General features: G+C 39.1%; 2 protein-coding genes across 7 annotated transcripts in view; one reads left to right on the forward strand and one right to left on the reverse strand.

The window, feature by feature from the left end:
- The window catches only part of PRKD3 (protein kinase D3), a 68786-nt gene extending 65504 nt beyond the window's left edge, over window positions 1–3282 (forward strand). For 5 of the 6 annotated variants that reach the window (XM_059660106.1, XM_059660111.1, XM_059660107.1 and 2 more), the window contains one exon: window positions 705–3282. In XM_059660106.1, coding sequence (XP_059516089.1) covers window positions 705–914 — 210 coding nt within the window. In that variant the 3' untranslated portion in view covers window positions 915–3282. The remainder of the gene's footprint in view (window positions 1–704) is intronic. The other variant, XM_059660110.1, reaches the window with a different exon arrangement.
- On the reverse strand, window positions 856–17308 carry NDUFAF7 (NADH:ubiquinone oxidoreductase complex assembly factor 7). Its single transcript, XM_059660120.1, has 11 exons — window positions 17164–17308; window positions 16705–16868; window positions 14705–14785; window positions 13659–13769; window positions 11534–11747; window positions 11325–11383; window positions 10490–10600; window positions 8235–8378; window positions 7024–7197; window positions 6229–6520; window positions 856–992 (listed from the first exon to the last, which is right to left on the reverse strand). Exons 1-10 carry the CDS (start codon window positions 17216–17218, stop codon window positions 6305–6307), a joined length of 1329 nt encoding a protein of 442 aa, XP_059516103.1. The 5' UTR covers window positions 17219–17308; the 3' UTR covers window positions 856–992; window positions 6229–6304.
- Window position 17309: the final 1 nt, after the last annotated feature.

Raw genomic sequence — 17309 nt, forward strand, 5'->3', positions numbered from 1 at the left:
CCGTGGGGGGGTTGGGGCGCCACCCTCTATCACCCACAAAGCAGGGCCGATCAGGGTGTTTGGGCGCTGCCCACTGTCATGCTGATCCCGGTGCCCGGAGGCCTCTTGGCTTCGCTGATCCTGGTGCTGGGAGGCATATTACCCTTTTACTATATAGGGTAGAGGCCTGGTGCATGGGTAGGGCGGCTCGTTTGCCCTGAAGGGTGTCCTGGATCAGGGTGGGGGTCCCCACTGGGGTGCCTGGCCAGTCTGGGTGAGGGGCTGAGGGCTGTTTTCAGGCTGGGGGTGACTGAACTCCCAAACGCTCCTTTTTTCCTTTTTTTTTTTTATTCTGGGCCAGCTTTAGCTTGAGGCTTGGCTCCAGCTCTTAGGCCTCCAGCTTACTTTCTGGCCTTTGCTTAAAATGTTGCGAAACTACTGGCTGAAGTTCGGCAGTATTTGTTACAATGTTTGAAACTGCTGGCTCAGAGGCCTGCAGCCGCAGGCGGGGAACATTGGTTTCCTCCGTCACTGAGGCAAGCAAGCCTCATGTTAGTTTCAAGCTGCCTGGCTGCCGGCCACTGTCTTGGCTGACAGTTAATTTGCATATCTCGCTGATTAGCCAATGAAAAGGGTAGTGGTCGTACGCCAATTACCATGTTTCTCTTTTATTAGTGTAGATGATACTAAAACAAAAAAGTTGACAGATTTTGTTTCTTTTATAGTTCATAGTCACTTCATTTTCTTCTAGGACTACCAGACTTGGCTTGACCTTAGAGAATTTGAAACTCGTATTGGCGAACGTTACATTACACATGAAAGTGATGATGCCCGTTGGGAAATACATGCGTACACACACAACCTTGTATACCCAAAGCACTTCATCATGGCTCCCAATCCAGATGACATGGAAGAAGATCCTTAATTATCAATGAGCTAACTTCAGTAAGGAACGATTTCATTTTATGGACAGATATTTTGCTGCACAACTGTTGTTCTTTGGAGGCTGTCATCTGCAAGGATGCAAAGACATGAGGAAATACGATAAGGAATCAGTGACACCAATACTGTAGTTCATAATGAGTAGGTACAAGAGGGGAAACAGTGATAAAGACACATAATGACACCAAGATGAAGTTTTCATAAATTTTTATAGCATAAGAAATAACTGGTTTTTGTATTTTTTTTCCCCTAATCCTTCACTTTAGTACAATAGTGGCACTTAATTTATCTTCCCTTTCCTGTTCTTATATTATTTTCAAGAAAGGGGACAGATGGCAAGCTAAGATCCAGTTATTACATAGCTTGACCAAAACATATAAGAGTTACAAGGTTGATTACTAAACAATTAAATTTAAAGAGGTATCAGAGAGGCTGCTGGCATATGATTTCCTATAAAGACTTTAAACATTTATTTAACTGACCCTAGAGGGATTGAAATGTTTTTTATATCTGCCTTAAAAAGGAACGCTGGATTATTTTACCTTTCTTTTTTAGGTCAATCAGGATTCCAAACTCTGTTTTGGAGTTGAAACTCTGAATATGCTCTCTACAACATAAAGATTAAGTTGTCACCTTTTGTTACAATAGCCTCTAAGATAATTTTGGACAACTGATGTTACAAAACCAGGAACTGCTGATCTGGGTGATGAGTTACGATGTATGTCTTCTCATAGCTCAACTCTGCTACTAATAAATAATGTTCTCACTGACACCACTATGATGCCACAATTAGATTCCAGCATTTAATGGGTATAGACCTAAAATATAAATATATATCTTAACACAGGGTTGAATAATTTGAGGGAGGAAATTAATATCTACTAAAAGTAACACCAGTGCAGGGTCAGTTAAAACTGTAGGAAAGAATAGCAAACAGTGTCCTTTTTTTCCTTCCCTTAGGTTATTGGAAGGCTGTACAGATGTCTAGAATGTTTTTAAATCAGTTATTTTAAACTGTTTGGGTTGAGCATAAAACCCTTAGAAGGGTAGGACTCTATGATCAGCAGAGCAAATGAAAGGATAAGTATTTTTAAAACATTTCAGCTCCAGCAGCCAGCTAAATAAATTTTTTTCTACTCAGCTATGTGATTTAAGAAGTTAGACTTTTTCATAGCTTTTTAAGAGTTACTTATAGTTTTCCCTCCAAAAAAAATTTATATCTGGGACTTATAAAATCTATGGCTTTTTGTTTCTCCACTCTTCAGTAATCATTGTAAACTTTTTTCCCTCCAAAAAGAGCAAGAGATGTGTAATTAGCAGATCTGGGTTTAAGTCTTATAAGTCTTGGTTCCCTGTATTAGCTGTGTTGGCCTGGCCAGGTGACAATCTGAGCCTCGAGTTCCTCAACCTACAAAATGAAGTTCCCAATTCTTGCCTCTATCTTCCTCATGGTGTTGTTTTGAAGATGTTATATATGAACATAGTCAATAAGCTAAAAACTATAAAAGTGTTCATTGTCACTGCCCACTGAACTAGAGGTAGCAAAGGAAAAGATTGTTCCTCTTTTAACAAAGACTCGGAGAACTTTTCACAATCTCTGAGTAGCAAGCATGTACTGTTGATATGTTCTGAGCTCTTTTTACACTCAAAACAGTCATGAGCTAAGTGCATAATGAACCCCATCTCACAAACAAGGAAATTGAGGCACAGGGAGATTAACTAGCTGCTGATGTTCACACAGTTAGTATTTGAACCCAGTGTGGCTCTGGAGTCCCTCTTACCCTTCAGACTGTTTTGTTATACTGCTTCCCCATAAAGGTCTCCAGGAGACAGTCCACATCTCTCAGTATTTCATTCTCACAGGAGTTTTAAAACTCAAATGTGTTTTCCCTAGGATAGATGACTTCCCTAAATTTCTCCAAAGTAAGTCTGTTTATATCACTGTGCTAAAAGGGAATAATTCTAAGTCAGTAGGCATCCTATTATGGTTTTACTACATAAGGTGAAAATTAACTGGAATGGTGTTTGTTTGCTATGCTTATATAATCAAACGTTACAAGCCATGAAATTATTGCACTCTTTTCGTCGTTGAATGCCTAGGAAGTTTTCTAATTTGTAAAGGCACTGTCAGATAATTTGGAGTTGAGTAATTACTCCAGATACTGTATAACCTGCATAACCTTTTTTTTGTCTTGAAATCAAGTTGTTTGTATAAAAAATAATTGTGAGAAACATTTGATAATGTACAAAATAGTCTATAATGGCACTGTTCAGTACATTTTTATATTTTTTGTTACATCCCACTCTTTGTAAATATCCTCAAAAAAGCTTAATAATAAAATGTATTTCCATATCACCATACTTTTCCATGTGAAAACCTGAGCCTATCTCTGGTCGAGATATCCAAAGAAAATTTTATTTGGTTGTGTTATTTTCCCAGGCTTTGGTAAGAGAACTATTTTGGAAATAGTATTTGTAAATGGAACTAATGCTATATTTAAGAACAATGATTTTTTTTAACTGCCTAAAATAAAAAAATAACTCATTATTATAAATTGATATGCAATTTGAGGTAATTAGAGGTCTCATTTCTTGGAATTAAAGTCAATAATTATAACAATACATTTTTTTAGGCACTACTATTAAATAATCCACTACTGCAGCTGCCAGAAGACTTGAACATACACCTAATACCAAAGTGAATTTCCTAGGTTTTAAGATATAAAGCATTGCCTGACTCTCCTATTAAATGGCCATTTCGGTTGTTTTCAGTTTTCCATAGGCTTTCTTACCTTCACAAAATTGTCCCAACTAAGACTTTGAGGGGAAATATCATGGAAATAGAATAAGGGTGGCTAAGAATGGCCCAAGGCTGGATAGTATCTGAAAAAATAAGGCCTCCATGTTCCTTTACTTTAGAGTGACACACAGAATGCTAATCCTATTCTCAGTTAAGCCAAAGAAGCAATAAAAAGCAACAGTTCATCACTGCCAGTGAACTCCAATATAGTTCAAGACACATACCTAATATCCTTTTCCTTTAATCTCACCTGTAAATTTGTGTTGCTAAAATAGCAATGTTTCAGAATGCCCGTATGTCTGGTATTAATACAAAAGTTCTGGCCAAAACCGGTTTGGCTCAGTGGATAGAGCGTCGGCCTGCGGACTGGGGGGTCCCAGGTTCGATTCCGGTCAAGGGCATGTACCTGGGTTGCGGGCACATCCCCAGTAGGAGATGTGCAGGAGGCAGCTGATCGATGTTTCTCTCTCATTGATGTTTCTGACTCTCTATCTCCCTTCCTCTCTGTAAAAAATCAAATATATTTTTAAAAAATAAATAAATAATAAATAAATAAATAAAAGTTCTGCCCTGACTGGTTTGGCTCACTGGATAGAGCGTCGGCCTGCAGACTGAAGGGTCCCAGGTTCGATTCCGGTCAAGGGCACGTACCTTGGTTGTGGGCCCATCCCCAGTGGGGGCTGTGCAGGAGGCAGCTGATCAATTTCTCTCATCTAACTCTCTATCCCTCTCCCTTCCTCGCTGTAAAAAATCAATAAAATATATTTAAAAAGAAATAAAAATAAAAGTTCTGTGAACTAAAACATGAGAACTTAGTAAAACTAAAACTTGACATTTATCTGAAAATAAGGGAGAATTAGCTCAATTTGGAAACTTATACCTCCTAGATAGTCTACATTTAACTCACATTTTAAATGTTTACTAGTTTTACTGTGATTTTTAAACTTTTTAAAATCTAATTTTATTTTTAATTATAAAATTCCCAGAAGCCTGTGGTAAAAAATCCAAATACTTCAAAGGAGAACAAAGGAAAATGCTCTTTCCACCTCTAAGACCCTCTTCCAGATTGGGAAATTTAATAGTGATTATTGAGCGTCCTTTCCTTCTTATATACAAGTAAGTAACACAGAACAAAAAACAACCTATCTGTACTAAAATACTCATTTCTATGGAATTACTTATAAGCATTTCTTTAAATGTAGCTTTTCTCCAACAAAAATGGACTCATAACTATAAAACATTTTGCACCCTACTCTTTCCACTTCTATCTTAGAGATCTTTCCATGTCAGAACATACCACTCTACATCATTTAAAAACATAATACATAGTTCTATTTAATCAGTCACCTGTAAATGGCCATTTAGGTTGTTTCCAGTTTTCCAATCAGTGTTCATGTTTACTTTTTGAAATAAAATAAAAATATAGCAACTAGCTTTATTTACTAAAGGACACTCAGTTTCACACATAAGAACACTTATTTGCTCCCAGAGTTAAAATAACTTTAAAAGATTAACGTTTAGACCTAGCTGGTTTGGCTCAGTGGATAGAGCATCGGCCTGTGGACTGAAGGGTCCCAGGTTCGATTCCAGTCAAGGGCACATGCCTGGGTTGCAGGCTTGATCCCCAGTGGCGGGGCATGCAGGAAGCAGCCAATCAATGATTCTCATCATTGATGTTTCTATCTCCCTTCTCTGAAATCAATAAAAATTATTTTTTTAAAAATAAAATAACTTTAAATGATTAACGTTTAGCCCTAGATGGTTTGGCTCAGTGGATAAGCCTCGGCCCATGAACTGAAGGGTCCCAGGTTTGATTCTTGTCAAGGGCACATAGCTCGGTTGCAGGCTCAATCCCTGGCCTGGTTGGGGCACGTGCAGGAGGCAACCAATCAATCTCTCTTACATTGATTTTTCTCTCTCCTCCCTTCCACTCTCAAAAAATAAATGGAAAAATATCCTTGGGTAATGATTAACAAAGAAAAAAAAAAGATGAACATTTAGTAGTATCTATACATATAAAAGGCTAAGCGACCGTCCGACCATCTGACTGGTAGCTATGACACGCAATGATCCCCAGGGGGCAGATGCTCAACACAGGAGCTGCCGAGCTGCGGTGACTTGGCAGCAGCAATTCTCAAGTGACACACCCCAGGACCAGAGAGGAAGGAGCCTGATTCAGGGGTGCGTAACCCAAGAACCGCCCTCTCACAACGTGGGACCCCTCGGGGGGATGTCGGAGAACCAGTTTTTGGCCTGATCCCTGCAGGCCAGGCCGAGGGACCCCACTCACTCCCCAGGTGCCCTTTTAGCCACGGCACTGCTCCAGGTACAGCTGACCGGGGAGGGACCATGGGAGGTTGGCTCCAGGGCGTGTCTGGCCCCTGTCACCCAGTCCCGCCCCACCAGCCACCTTTTAATTAATATGTGCATGAATCTGTGCACCAGGGCATTAGTTGTATATAAGATGGGCTGTTTTTATTGGCTGTGAAGAAATAAAATACTTTTACCTTTGATATATGAAATTCGTTTCCTTTATTTTAGTTTCTTAGGTAGACTTGGGGACTAAAAGGCCAAACTGAAATATCACTGCCAAGTAAGTTCACTAAATCCAGCCACAGGTGATGGAGAAGGTTTTGACTGATTTGCATTTATCTCATGGCTTCTAGCATGAAGTCTCTGATGAGGCAGCAAGGCAAAAAAGTTAAATCGTTCTCCCATCTTCTTAGGATTCATTAACATATCATACCCCTGAAGTAACTGCTGCCTCAGTGATGGCTCAGTGGATTTATCTAGAAGAACCTGAAAAGAAAATAATTTCTTAGTAAAAAAAAAAAAAAGGGGAGGGGGGGTTCCCAGTTATACGTAGTAATAATGACTATTAGCTATTCAATAAAGCAGTGTTTAAAAAGTTATTTCTGACTACCTGCCTCAAAATCATGGGGTACTTACTGAAAACATAGGTTGCTTTGACACAAACCTATAAATTTGTATGTTTAACAGATATTCCCAGATGGACTGAGCTACAATGAAGAGTAAAAATGTCCTCAGAACAGTTATAACATTCATACTCATAATTGCGGTTTTCTTAGTGAACATGAACACTACTTGAAAACCTTAATTCTACCCCTTATGGAGATGCATGAAAAGAAGGCTGCTCCGCCCCCAGGCCACCTGGTTAAACTAAATCCTATGCCGCTGAAAAGACTGGCTGGCTACAAGAACATTTAGGCCAGGTAAACTTTTTAACTGTTTGTTGGAAATACTGTGAAATTAAAATATTTAATATGGAAATAAACCGTTACCTTTAGCCGGACATCAATGCCCATATTTTTTAAAAACATTTGTTGTTTTATTGGACCCAGAGAAGCCACTGTTCCCTGTGCCATTCTGCGCAAATAACTGAAGTCCACGTCAGCTGTTAGGTCGGCTGTTCCTGGGGCAATTAAGACATCATGAAGCTTGTGGCCACAAAACCCCTTGAACATAATTTTTAAAATAATAAGTTTTTGTCCTTTTATGCTATTATCAAGATTAAAAAAGTGCTATGATTTTAGTACATTTTATATAACAACTGTTGAAAATATAGCTTAAGTCAGTGGTTTACACACTGTTAATGCAGTAGCACCATTTTCTATGTGGAAAACCCAGTATAAAGCACAGTGTTGGGAGCGCCTGAAGATGCTGCTATCCTTAACAATTAACGTTTTCATGACTGCCCACGAACAGAGGAGATCTCATTAATCCTCCGGATGAATCCAGGTTACCAGAACCTAGATAGTGTTTTACAAAGTCTAACCATCAACTAGGTGCCTCAAAACCACCTGAGAATATGTTACCAGACCTACTGAATCAGAATCCTGGAGGTAAAGCTAGGAAATCAGCATTTCTAATACACTATCCAGGCTTTCCTTAGATGCAATAAAGTTAGAAATTGAGAACCAGAGAGTTAGAAAATGACTAATAGCATCTAGTTAAATATATTTCAATTAAAGTAAATTGAACATAACTGATCATATTCAAAGAATTTAAGAACAGATGTTTAGGGAGAAGAAAAAAATACACCTGGAGAAGAAAAAAAATAGTGCAAATCTTATCGGAAAAGTTTGAATGATTACAGTAGCTAGATCAAATCTGCAAAGTACCAAATTATTTCTTTAAATGAAGGAGGGGTAGAATATTAAAAAAACTTCAGGCAAAATTTTCCAATTGTATATTTAGATGCTTAGTAGGATCTATGCAGACCTAGGTTCTGCAACTTAAGGAAGAATGTAGACAATTCAGACCCTGTTCAAAGGAAAGTTGGACAGTGGAGTTAGGCTTAGGAATAAGATCTAGAGTTAAAAGTAATTATAATATGAATTAATATTAATTATGAAATAATGTAATACAACAGTGTGAAGCACTATAGAAACCAAAGATAAAGATCTTAAATGAGCTTCAAAACTAACAATTGATAACTAAGTAAATCATACCAATTAAGTTCTGACAAGTCATGTTACTGAATTATACATACTCTGAAGGTATCTGTCTTAGTCCCATCATGACCGTAATCAGCGATCAGGGCAGCACCTCCAGTAAGAGCAATACGTTGAGAAAGTTCCTGAATAATAACACCAGCCTCGGGACACACTTCCACATGATCCCTTGTCTCATCATGCTAGTAGGAACAGTTGGAAGAAAACACATCATTCAAAAGAACTGATTCCTTTGTTTTTCAGGTTTTCTGTATTTGCAGGTTTTTCTACAATGAGCATTTCTTATTTACAATAAAAATAAATTTGTTCTCAAACTGTCAAACTACAGCAGGAAGGCCAGGGAGGGTTGGAGGGGGGGGGGGGGTGTAAGAGATCAACCGAAGGACTTGTATGCATGCATATAAGCATAACCAATGGACACAAGACACTGGGGGGTATGGGAGGCCAGGGGATGGTCAAGGGGAAAAAAAAAAGGAGACATATATAATACTCTTTGTAATACTTAAAGCATTAAAACAAAATTAAAAAATTTGTTCTCAATATGAATATGTTCTGTACACTCAACTTTTCCCAAGTCATCCTCTTTGTTATACAAAACTCTTTGGTTCTTTAATGCCGTCCACTAAGTTTACAAAGATATTTCTATAAACAAGTATATGATGATGCCTCTGTTGTGGCTACAGGCATCCCAATGATAAGCTCTATATCTAGAAACATCAGCTTATGAACTAGTGCCAATGCACCCGGGGCCTTAATTTCCCAAGATGTTCAGGTATTAACAAAAGGGTCCTCAATAAGTGCATATTAGCTTAAAAAGTGAAATGACAAAATTAATACTCATTAGTTTGACTAGTAAATATGAAGTTTCACTAATTCCTGAGATAATGAAAAATTTCTTTTTCTTCATTAGTAAAACATACACTAACTCTTGCCCCTCCTAACACCCTATTAGAAATGAAGTATTGACCCTGATGTTTCTGCCTGTAACGGCACAGGTCTAATAGGTACAAAGTCAGACAAACTAGCTTCTGAGTCTCAGCTCCTCCTCCTGCTTGCTAGAAATCAGTTACTCTTGGAGTCCGCTCCTCATCACATTATGTGCCAGGTCTTCCGTGAGGATTACATGAAACAATGAACCACTTACCCCCCTGCTTTTTTCTTTTGCTTTGTTCTTTTTTCTTGTTTATTTAGATATTTTGTTTTGCCCCAGTGCTATTAAATAAATTATTGTGACTTAATTATAAAAACATGAGGTTAGTTACCTCAGGCTAAGCTGACACATCTCAGTGTACCACAATGACATTCTTACTATCTCAGCCTGCTCTCCAAGATGACAGACTCTATTATCATTTGCCCCATTCAAATGAGAGGAAAATCACTCTCTCTCATAAGTGAATACTACTTAAGTCAAGAATTAAAAAGAATAACGACTCCCAGTGCCAGGAGCTTGGCTCTTAGTAGCTTTATGAATTTGTTTCTCGCTCAGGTAAAATTAAGCAGCCAGAAAATGAAAAAAATAGAAATGTTCACAAGCATTTAGGCTGATATTTTCACTTACTTATGCTTTTCAAAAATAAAACAATAAACAACTTAATTCATAAATTCATGTTTAAAAGATATTGTGCTTTTAAAACTGGTAACTTCTGAGTTAGAAGGTCTTAGTTATGGTCCAAAAAGTAGAAATATTTTTTCTGAACTGGGAAAAATAAACTAAAACAGGCTATCTAGAGCCCAAACATTCCTGAGAAGTACAGGACTTTTTGAATCTTCAAGCATAACCCTAAGATGGGCTCCTGTGGTTATTCCTAGAGTCAAGAGAAAACAGTAGTAAAATACCATTCTGGCGATCTAGAATCAGAGAAAAAAGGCACTCTCTACCTAGCACTGGATTTGTTTGAGAGTTAAGTGAGATAATACAGAGTAATACATACAAAGTACTCAATAAATACTGTCATTGTTGTTACTTTACACTGTATTACATTTGTTTACACAGGCATTGAACCCTTCCATCAAGAGACAATATTGTACACATTTTACAGGTAAAACGGAGAAAATACGAGACAAATGCTTACTAACTTTATCTGTAATTGTGTAACAGTAAAGGTCACATAGCTAAGAAATGATTTTAACCCACTCTCCCGACTATAGCCTCTCTGCACTGTTCACTGTTAATAAAAAGCACCTCACGTGTTGCAAGCAACTACTTCCCCCTATAAAGGAACTCTAAAATAGAAACTCAGAAAGTAAGACTTGATTGGTAATAAACTCAGAAGAAAAATAAACTTATTCCTACTTGTATGAAGGCTTCTGCTGGGGTGGCACAAGGCGCCAAAACAAACCTCAGTTTATCAGAAACTTGTGGATCAATATCAATGAGTACTTCTCGCCATCCTTGTGGGGTTTTCTAAACACAAAATAACGCATAAAAACGAATTTTTGCAAGTCTGTTCTCAAAACTGTCACCAGCAAAAAGTACTATTGGTTTTCTCCTCTTACTATGTATAACATAGATAATATTTACAGACCACTTTTACCACTTAAAATTATTTCAAGGCTTTACTTCATTTCTTCTAAATAATGAGTAGACTGATAGATACAAACTATTAATGTTGTTTAGATATGAGGTAGAGCTGTAGAAGACGAAATAAGCACCCTAGAAAGTGCCCCAAAATGGAAAACAGACTTAGGAACACCAATCAGAAGCTTTTGCTAATAAATTGCTATATGATACAGACTCTTAGCCTTAGAAGTTATCAGTACACATACATTACTACCAAATCTTAAATCTTCTCATAGGAAGAATAAAGATAAATTCTAATCTTTGAGATTTAAAAATATTTGCTAAAAAGTAATTTTTACTGTACTATAGCCATTTAGCATCTTATACTCTCATGCATCTTTATCTCAGGAGAATTAAGAATTCTTTAATAATTATACTACGAGAATTAAGAATTCTACTTAATATTTCATTTTTGCTTTTCAATTATTTAGTCATAAGAAATTCCAAATATCGCTAACTTCAACAAGTAATGTTTATATACTGAATAATTAAATACCGCAAATATTTATTCTTACAACACAAGGTCCTTTGTTATTCAATTACAAACATGTCCTGTTTTCCATCATACCTGAAACTTATGCACAGGAAGGACGTCAAAAAATTCATGTGCAACATAAAAGCTGTGCTCTATTTAAAAGTGGAAGAAGAAAAAAATGTTTAAGCATATGTAAGATAACAAATTGGTTCTTCTCAACATTAACAAAAAATGCCTAATTCTTTCACTACTGTGAGGGGTTGTGATCAAAATTCTCTCATTAGACTATGGAAAATCATTACCTTTTGGAACATCCTGCAGATCTCGGTACCAGGAAATTGGAATCCCAGACTTAGTAACACCTTTCATGTATACTGAGGATTCAGCATCTCGCTCTAATGGGACCTTCTCTTCGGTCAGAGTTAATGCTTGAATCTCACTTAATTTTTGGCTCACCTCTACTAGATGTATTGAAATGTCACACTTTTTCAGCACAGATCCAAGCTGACTAAACACCTAAATAAAAAAAGAAGAAAATTTGGCAAAATACAATGGGCTGAGTTTCGTTTTTCTAACCACTGACCTCAATAATTTGCTCGTCATAGTATAAGTAATAATTGGTTCCAGAAAAATTTGTTCCTTACACAGCCACTCTCGAGCAGTCTATAAGAATCATAACCTATTAGAGTTATTAAACACTAGAGGGCCGTAGCATGAAATTTGTGCAACGGGCTTGGCCCTCACAGCCCCAGCTTCCGCTGGAAGGTCATCAGGAAGGACATCGGAAGGCTGTTCGGCTGTCCGGTCTAATTAGCATATTATGCTTTTATTTTTATAGATAGGGTATATAAAAAAGGAATAGCCCGAACCGGTTTGGCTCAGTGGATAGACCATCGGCCTATGGACTGAACGGTCCCAGGTTTGATTCTGGTCAAGGGCATGTACCTTGGTTGCGGGCACATCCCCAGTAGGGAATGTGCAGGAGGCAGATGATTGATGTTTCTCTCTCATGGATGTTTCTAACTCTCTATTCCTCCCCCCGCCTCTCTGTAAAAAAGTCAATAAAAAATATATTTAAAAAAAAAAAAAAGGAACAGTATAAAACAGCGGTTCTCAACCTGTGGGTGGCCAACCTGTAGGTCGCGACCCCTTTGGGGGTCGAATAACCCTTTCACAGGGGTCGCCTAAGACCATCGGAAAACACATATATAATTACGTATTGTTTTTGTGATTAATCACTATGCTTTAATTATGTTCAATTTGTAACAATGAAAATACATCCTGCATATCAGGTATTTACATTACGATTCATAACAGTAGCAAAATTACAGTTATGAAGTAGCAACGAAAATAATTTTATGGTTAGGGGTCACCACAACATGAGGAACTGTATTAAAGGGTCGCAGCATTAGGAAGGTTGAGAACCACTGGTATAGAATTTGGTTTCCTAATGATAAAATTTAGAATTGTGATTAACAAATAAAAATAAAAGATTTCCCCATCTTCACCAACACTTGGTGTTGTCAGACTTACTTTTTCTGAGGATATAGTGGTATCATACATATATTTTTATCCTCACTCAAGGACATGCTTATTGATTTTAGAGAGAGGAGGGGAGGAGAGGGAGAGAGACAGACATACAGACAGACATTGATGTGAGAGATAAACATCAATTAATGCCTCCTGTACACACCCCAACTGGGATTGAACCTGAAACGTAGTCATGTGCCCTAACTGGGAATCGAACCCATGACCTTTTGGTGTATGGGACAAAGCTCCAACCAAATGAGCCACACCAACCAGGACTGTCTCATCAATTTAAACTCATTTTCCTGACTACCAATGAGTCTGAGCATCCTTCTGTTAGGATTGGCCATTTGGGTTTTCTGTTTCACGATGGCCCTATTCACATATTCCGCCCCGTTTTTCTAGTAAGTTATCTTTCACCTTATTGACTTTGAAGACTAATAATTCTTTGTTGGTTATATGTGTTGCAAATAACTTCTCTAACTTATGGTTTGTCTCACCACTCTATGGTGTCTTTGAAGAACAAAAACTTTCTAGTTTCTTTAAAGAACAAAAAGTTCTTAATTTTAATGTAGTGGAAATTATTAACATTTTCCTTTATGGGTTCTGCTTTATATATAATTTAAAAACTTTTTCCCTACTCAGAAGACAAATATGATCTCCCATAATGTCTTCTAAATGTTTTATACTTGTAGCTTTCACTTTCACCCCCACCCCCATATTTTACCATAGAACAGACAATAATCACTCACTGTATTATTCTGACATATTTTAGTTAAGAAATATGAGATTAAGGAAATAGGAGGACTGAAAGCCAAGAAAATCAACAAAGTTTGCAAACTCAGTCAAAAGCAGTAAGAATCACATACATGAGACTTTAAGACACTCCTTTATACCTACCCTCAAAATATCTCCTGCAAGGGTACCCCGACCTGGACCCAGTTCCACCAGCTGGAAAGTTGCACTTTTCCCAGTGGCCATCCATTCGCTAATAAACCATATCCCTAGCAGCTGTGACAAGAAAAAACTTACATTAAAGTATTATAAAGTATCAAAGTATACCACAACATTAAACTCCATGCAAATACACACTTTATGCCAGAAAGCAAAATGTTTGCAAACAACCATATGTGTTTAATATATCCACATAGTTGCACACACAGGAAAATTCACTGGGACTGTTACAACACATACTAGTTAGGAAGCTTTAATAACTGGAGAAAATAGTTAAAAGTTACCCTCCACTACAAAAAGTCCCATGACAAAGATAAGAATATCATAGAAAGGTACTAGTATTTGAAAGCAAATAGACATATGAAATATAATTATGTATATAACTATGCCAGTTCTTCATATCATTTCAATAATTACATGGCTCTTACACATAAGCAATATATGTTTGAGTACCTGAATTCTACATCCTCTTGTGTACAATATCTTAGTTCTAAATTGATGAAAGGTTATTATATGGAAATAAATAAAGTAGAGTTCCTGAAAAGAATCCAAAGTTTCTTAAAGGAAGACTTCTACTGTAACTATGGCTAAATTATAGTTGGGGGCTTTAGAGCTCATTTTGATTCCAGTAATTCTTTCTGGGGTACAGACTACCTCTTTCCTCACCCTTGCTTTTGTCTCTCTTCCTTCTCCCATTCTCATATTTCATCTGGTTCACTTCTTTACCTCCATCTCTTTTCCTTCTCTTTACTGTTGTCCCCCTTATCTCTACATTCCCTTTTCTATAGTAAAGTATAAACTTTTTATTGCCCATTATACCATTTCCTTTCCTGTTACCTTTCAATTCCCTCAATATTTACTACTAAAAAACTAAAACTTTTGAGGAATCATAAAAACAAAGCGGTAAAACACTATTATATAAAATAAAGCACCTTGATCTGCTTTCAAATGTTTGTGATATTAGTTTCTTTTATAGTTTAGAATGATATTACCTCCCCGAAGATCTGACTTATTTCAGGTGAAGTAATGAAATCTCCTTTTTCTCCTAGCATGTCACGGTGCACATAATATCCCTAAATAAAAAGAGAAAATGGAAAGAAAAAAAAAAGAGAGAGAGAGAGAAAATGGAAAAAACAATTAATTTTCAAATAAGGCTATTTTTTTAAAATATATTTTATTGATTTTTTACAGAGAGGAAGGGAGAGAGATAGAGAGAGTTAGAAACATCGATGAGAGAGAAACATCGATCAGCTGCCTCCTGCACATCTATTGGGGATGTGCCCGCAACCCAGGTACGTGCCCTTGACCGGAATCGAACCCGGGACCTTTCAGTCCGCAGGCCGACGCTCTATCCACTGAGCCAAACCGGTTTTGGCCAAATAAGGCTATTTTTAAGACACGCCTCCAAAATCATATATAATGTATATAATGAAATAAACAATTACATAGTAAGAAAGTTCTCTCTTCTAAATAAGATAATCACAGTATCTTTACCTAAATTTCAGAAAGTGACAGTCATTTTGCAGAACTGGTAGAAAAGCAGGACACTCCACCCTCCTTCTCTCTCCCTGCTCCTAAAACCCTATCTATCCCTCCAGCCTCCCCTCCGCCCACCCCCAAATTCTCACACTTTCTGCTTCAAAGTAACCCTGCCTGTTGGCCATGGTGTTTCTTGACCTGGGTGCTGGTTCCATGGAGTGTTCATTTTGGGAACATTCATCAATCCTTCCTTCCTAAGTAAGCACTGCACGTGTATTTTTGGTGTGTGTTATGAACCCCTCGGTAGTATAATGAAGCTGGTGGACCCCTTCAGAGAATGTTTTTTAATGCACAGGACATAAAACACATAGGGTTACCAAAGAAAGCAAGTGAAAAAGACTTAACACATATTTAAAAATAAATGTGTGACACAGTAATATATGTGCTTCTTGACAAATGTATTAAAAAAACAGTATCGAGCCAAAGGCCTAGTAAGTAAAGTTCTGAAGCACAGATGAGCGAACATTCTGAGAGCACTCTGTTGTGATGTGACAGTATCAGTGATGTGCACTGATGCTAATTAAAGTCACAGGCATTACTGATGCTACTGGATGTTGCCTATGCTCACAGTTAGAAAATGCTAAATTTCAGTTAATTCAAGTAAGTGCCTTGCCTAAACCGCTGGACAATGGGCCACTCCACATCCAACAACAGGCCAAACCAACCCCAGAATTCCACAGATCTCATATTTCAACTCAGCAGAAGGGGGAACCCTCTAAAATAAAAGGACTACTGGCTTTCACCTACCGGCTTAGCGGAGCAGGCAAGGAAATAGAGGCCAGAAAGCTGTGACAATGTTTCATCCGAGAACAGTAAAGCCCCAGACCTTCCATTCTCAAGAAAAAAAATCCAGCCCTAACTGGTTTGGCTCAGTGGATAGAGCATCGGCCTGCGGACTAAAGGGTCCCGGGTTCGATTCTGGTCAAGGGCATGTACCTTGGTTTCTCTCTCATCGATGTTTCTAACTCTCTATTCCTCTCCCTCTCCGTAAAAAAAAAAAATCAATAAAATATATTTAATAAAAAAGAAAAAAATCTGGAATATGCTCTATTTCCAGTGACCGGTAAACTTCACACATCGGACTGAACTCTTACCTTTCCCTCCCCTTCTACATTCCCTTTCCCCAGAGAAATGACTCCACCATCTACCATCAGCGCAGACAGAGGAGTCATCCATCCTTCATCTCATCCATCCAATCGCTTACACTCTCTCCTGGGCCCCTCTGGGCCTGGCACCTGTGCAGTGGCGCTGCCGCTGACTCGATCCAGCCCTGACCGACTGGCATTCCTGTATGGTCCCCGGGTCCCGCGGGGCGGCGCTTCCCCGGGAAGGGACCCCGGCGGGCGGGCGGGGCTGAAGACGCTCGGGCTCCGGTCTGCGCGCACCCCTCCCGGCTCACGCCTCGCCAATCTGCCAGCGCGGGCCCGGGCCTCGGGCTCCCCGACCCGCATACCTTAACTGGGTTGGTCAAGACCTCCTTCATGTACTCGGCCACAGTGATGGGGCCCGTCGACTTGATTTTGTACACAAGATGCTGCAGCATTGGAGTCGCCGGGCTGTTTTCTACCGGCTCTTTCCCGGAGCTGAAGTGTTTTCCTCCCCAAAAGCAGGGACTGACTGCGAAAAACACATCATTAAACGGGGCCCATTAAAAAAATCTCAGTATTTACACGTGCACGGCAGCCTGAGCGCTTTCAACGTGGCTTCGTTAACCCGAAACCTCGCCCGAAGCTTAGGAAAGGGGACTACGGTCCGCTGCACGCACACCAGGCGCAGGCACACACTGTGCCCGCGACCCCCGGTCGGAGGCTGGACTCCCCTCCCGCCCGGAGCGCCCCCGGCGTCCGCAACTGAGCAGAGCACCCCACACGGTTCCCAAGGCAGCCGGGGCTCGCGCGGAGCGAACACTCACCCGCTCGCGCCGCAGCGCGCAACGGCCTGGCGCCGGCGTTGGCGAGGAGTAGCATGCCGAACCTGCCCACCAGCCGCGAGCCGCCCCGGGGTAGGGATCACGGTCGTTTCCGGGAGAGAACTCGGCCCTGCCGGAAGTGCGTCACC

Source organism: Myotis daubentonii, chromosome 12 (assembly GCF_963259705.1).
Source record: "Myotis daubentonii chromosome 12, mMyoDau2.1, whole genome shotgun sequence".
Taxonomy (NCBI): Eukaryota; Metazoa; Chordata; class Mammalia; order Chiroptera; family Vespertilionidae; genus Myotis; species Myotis daubentonii.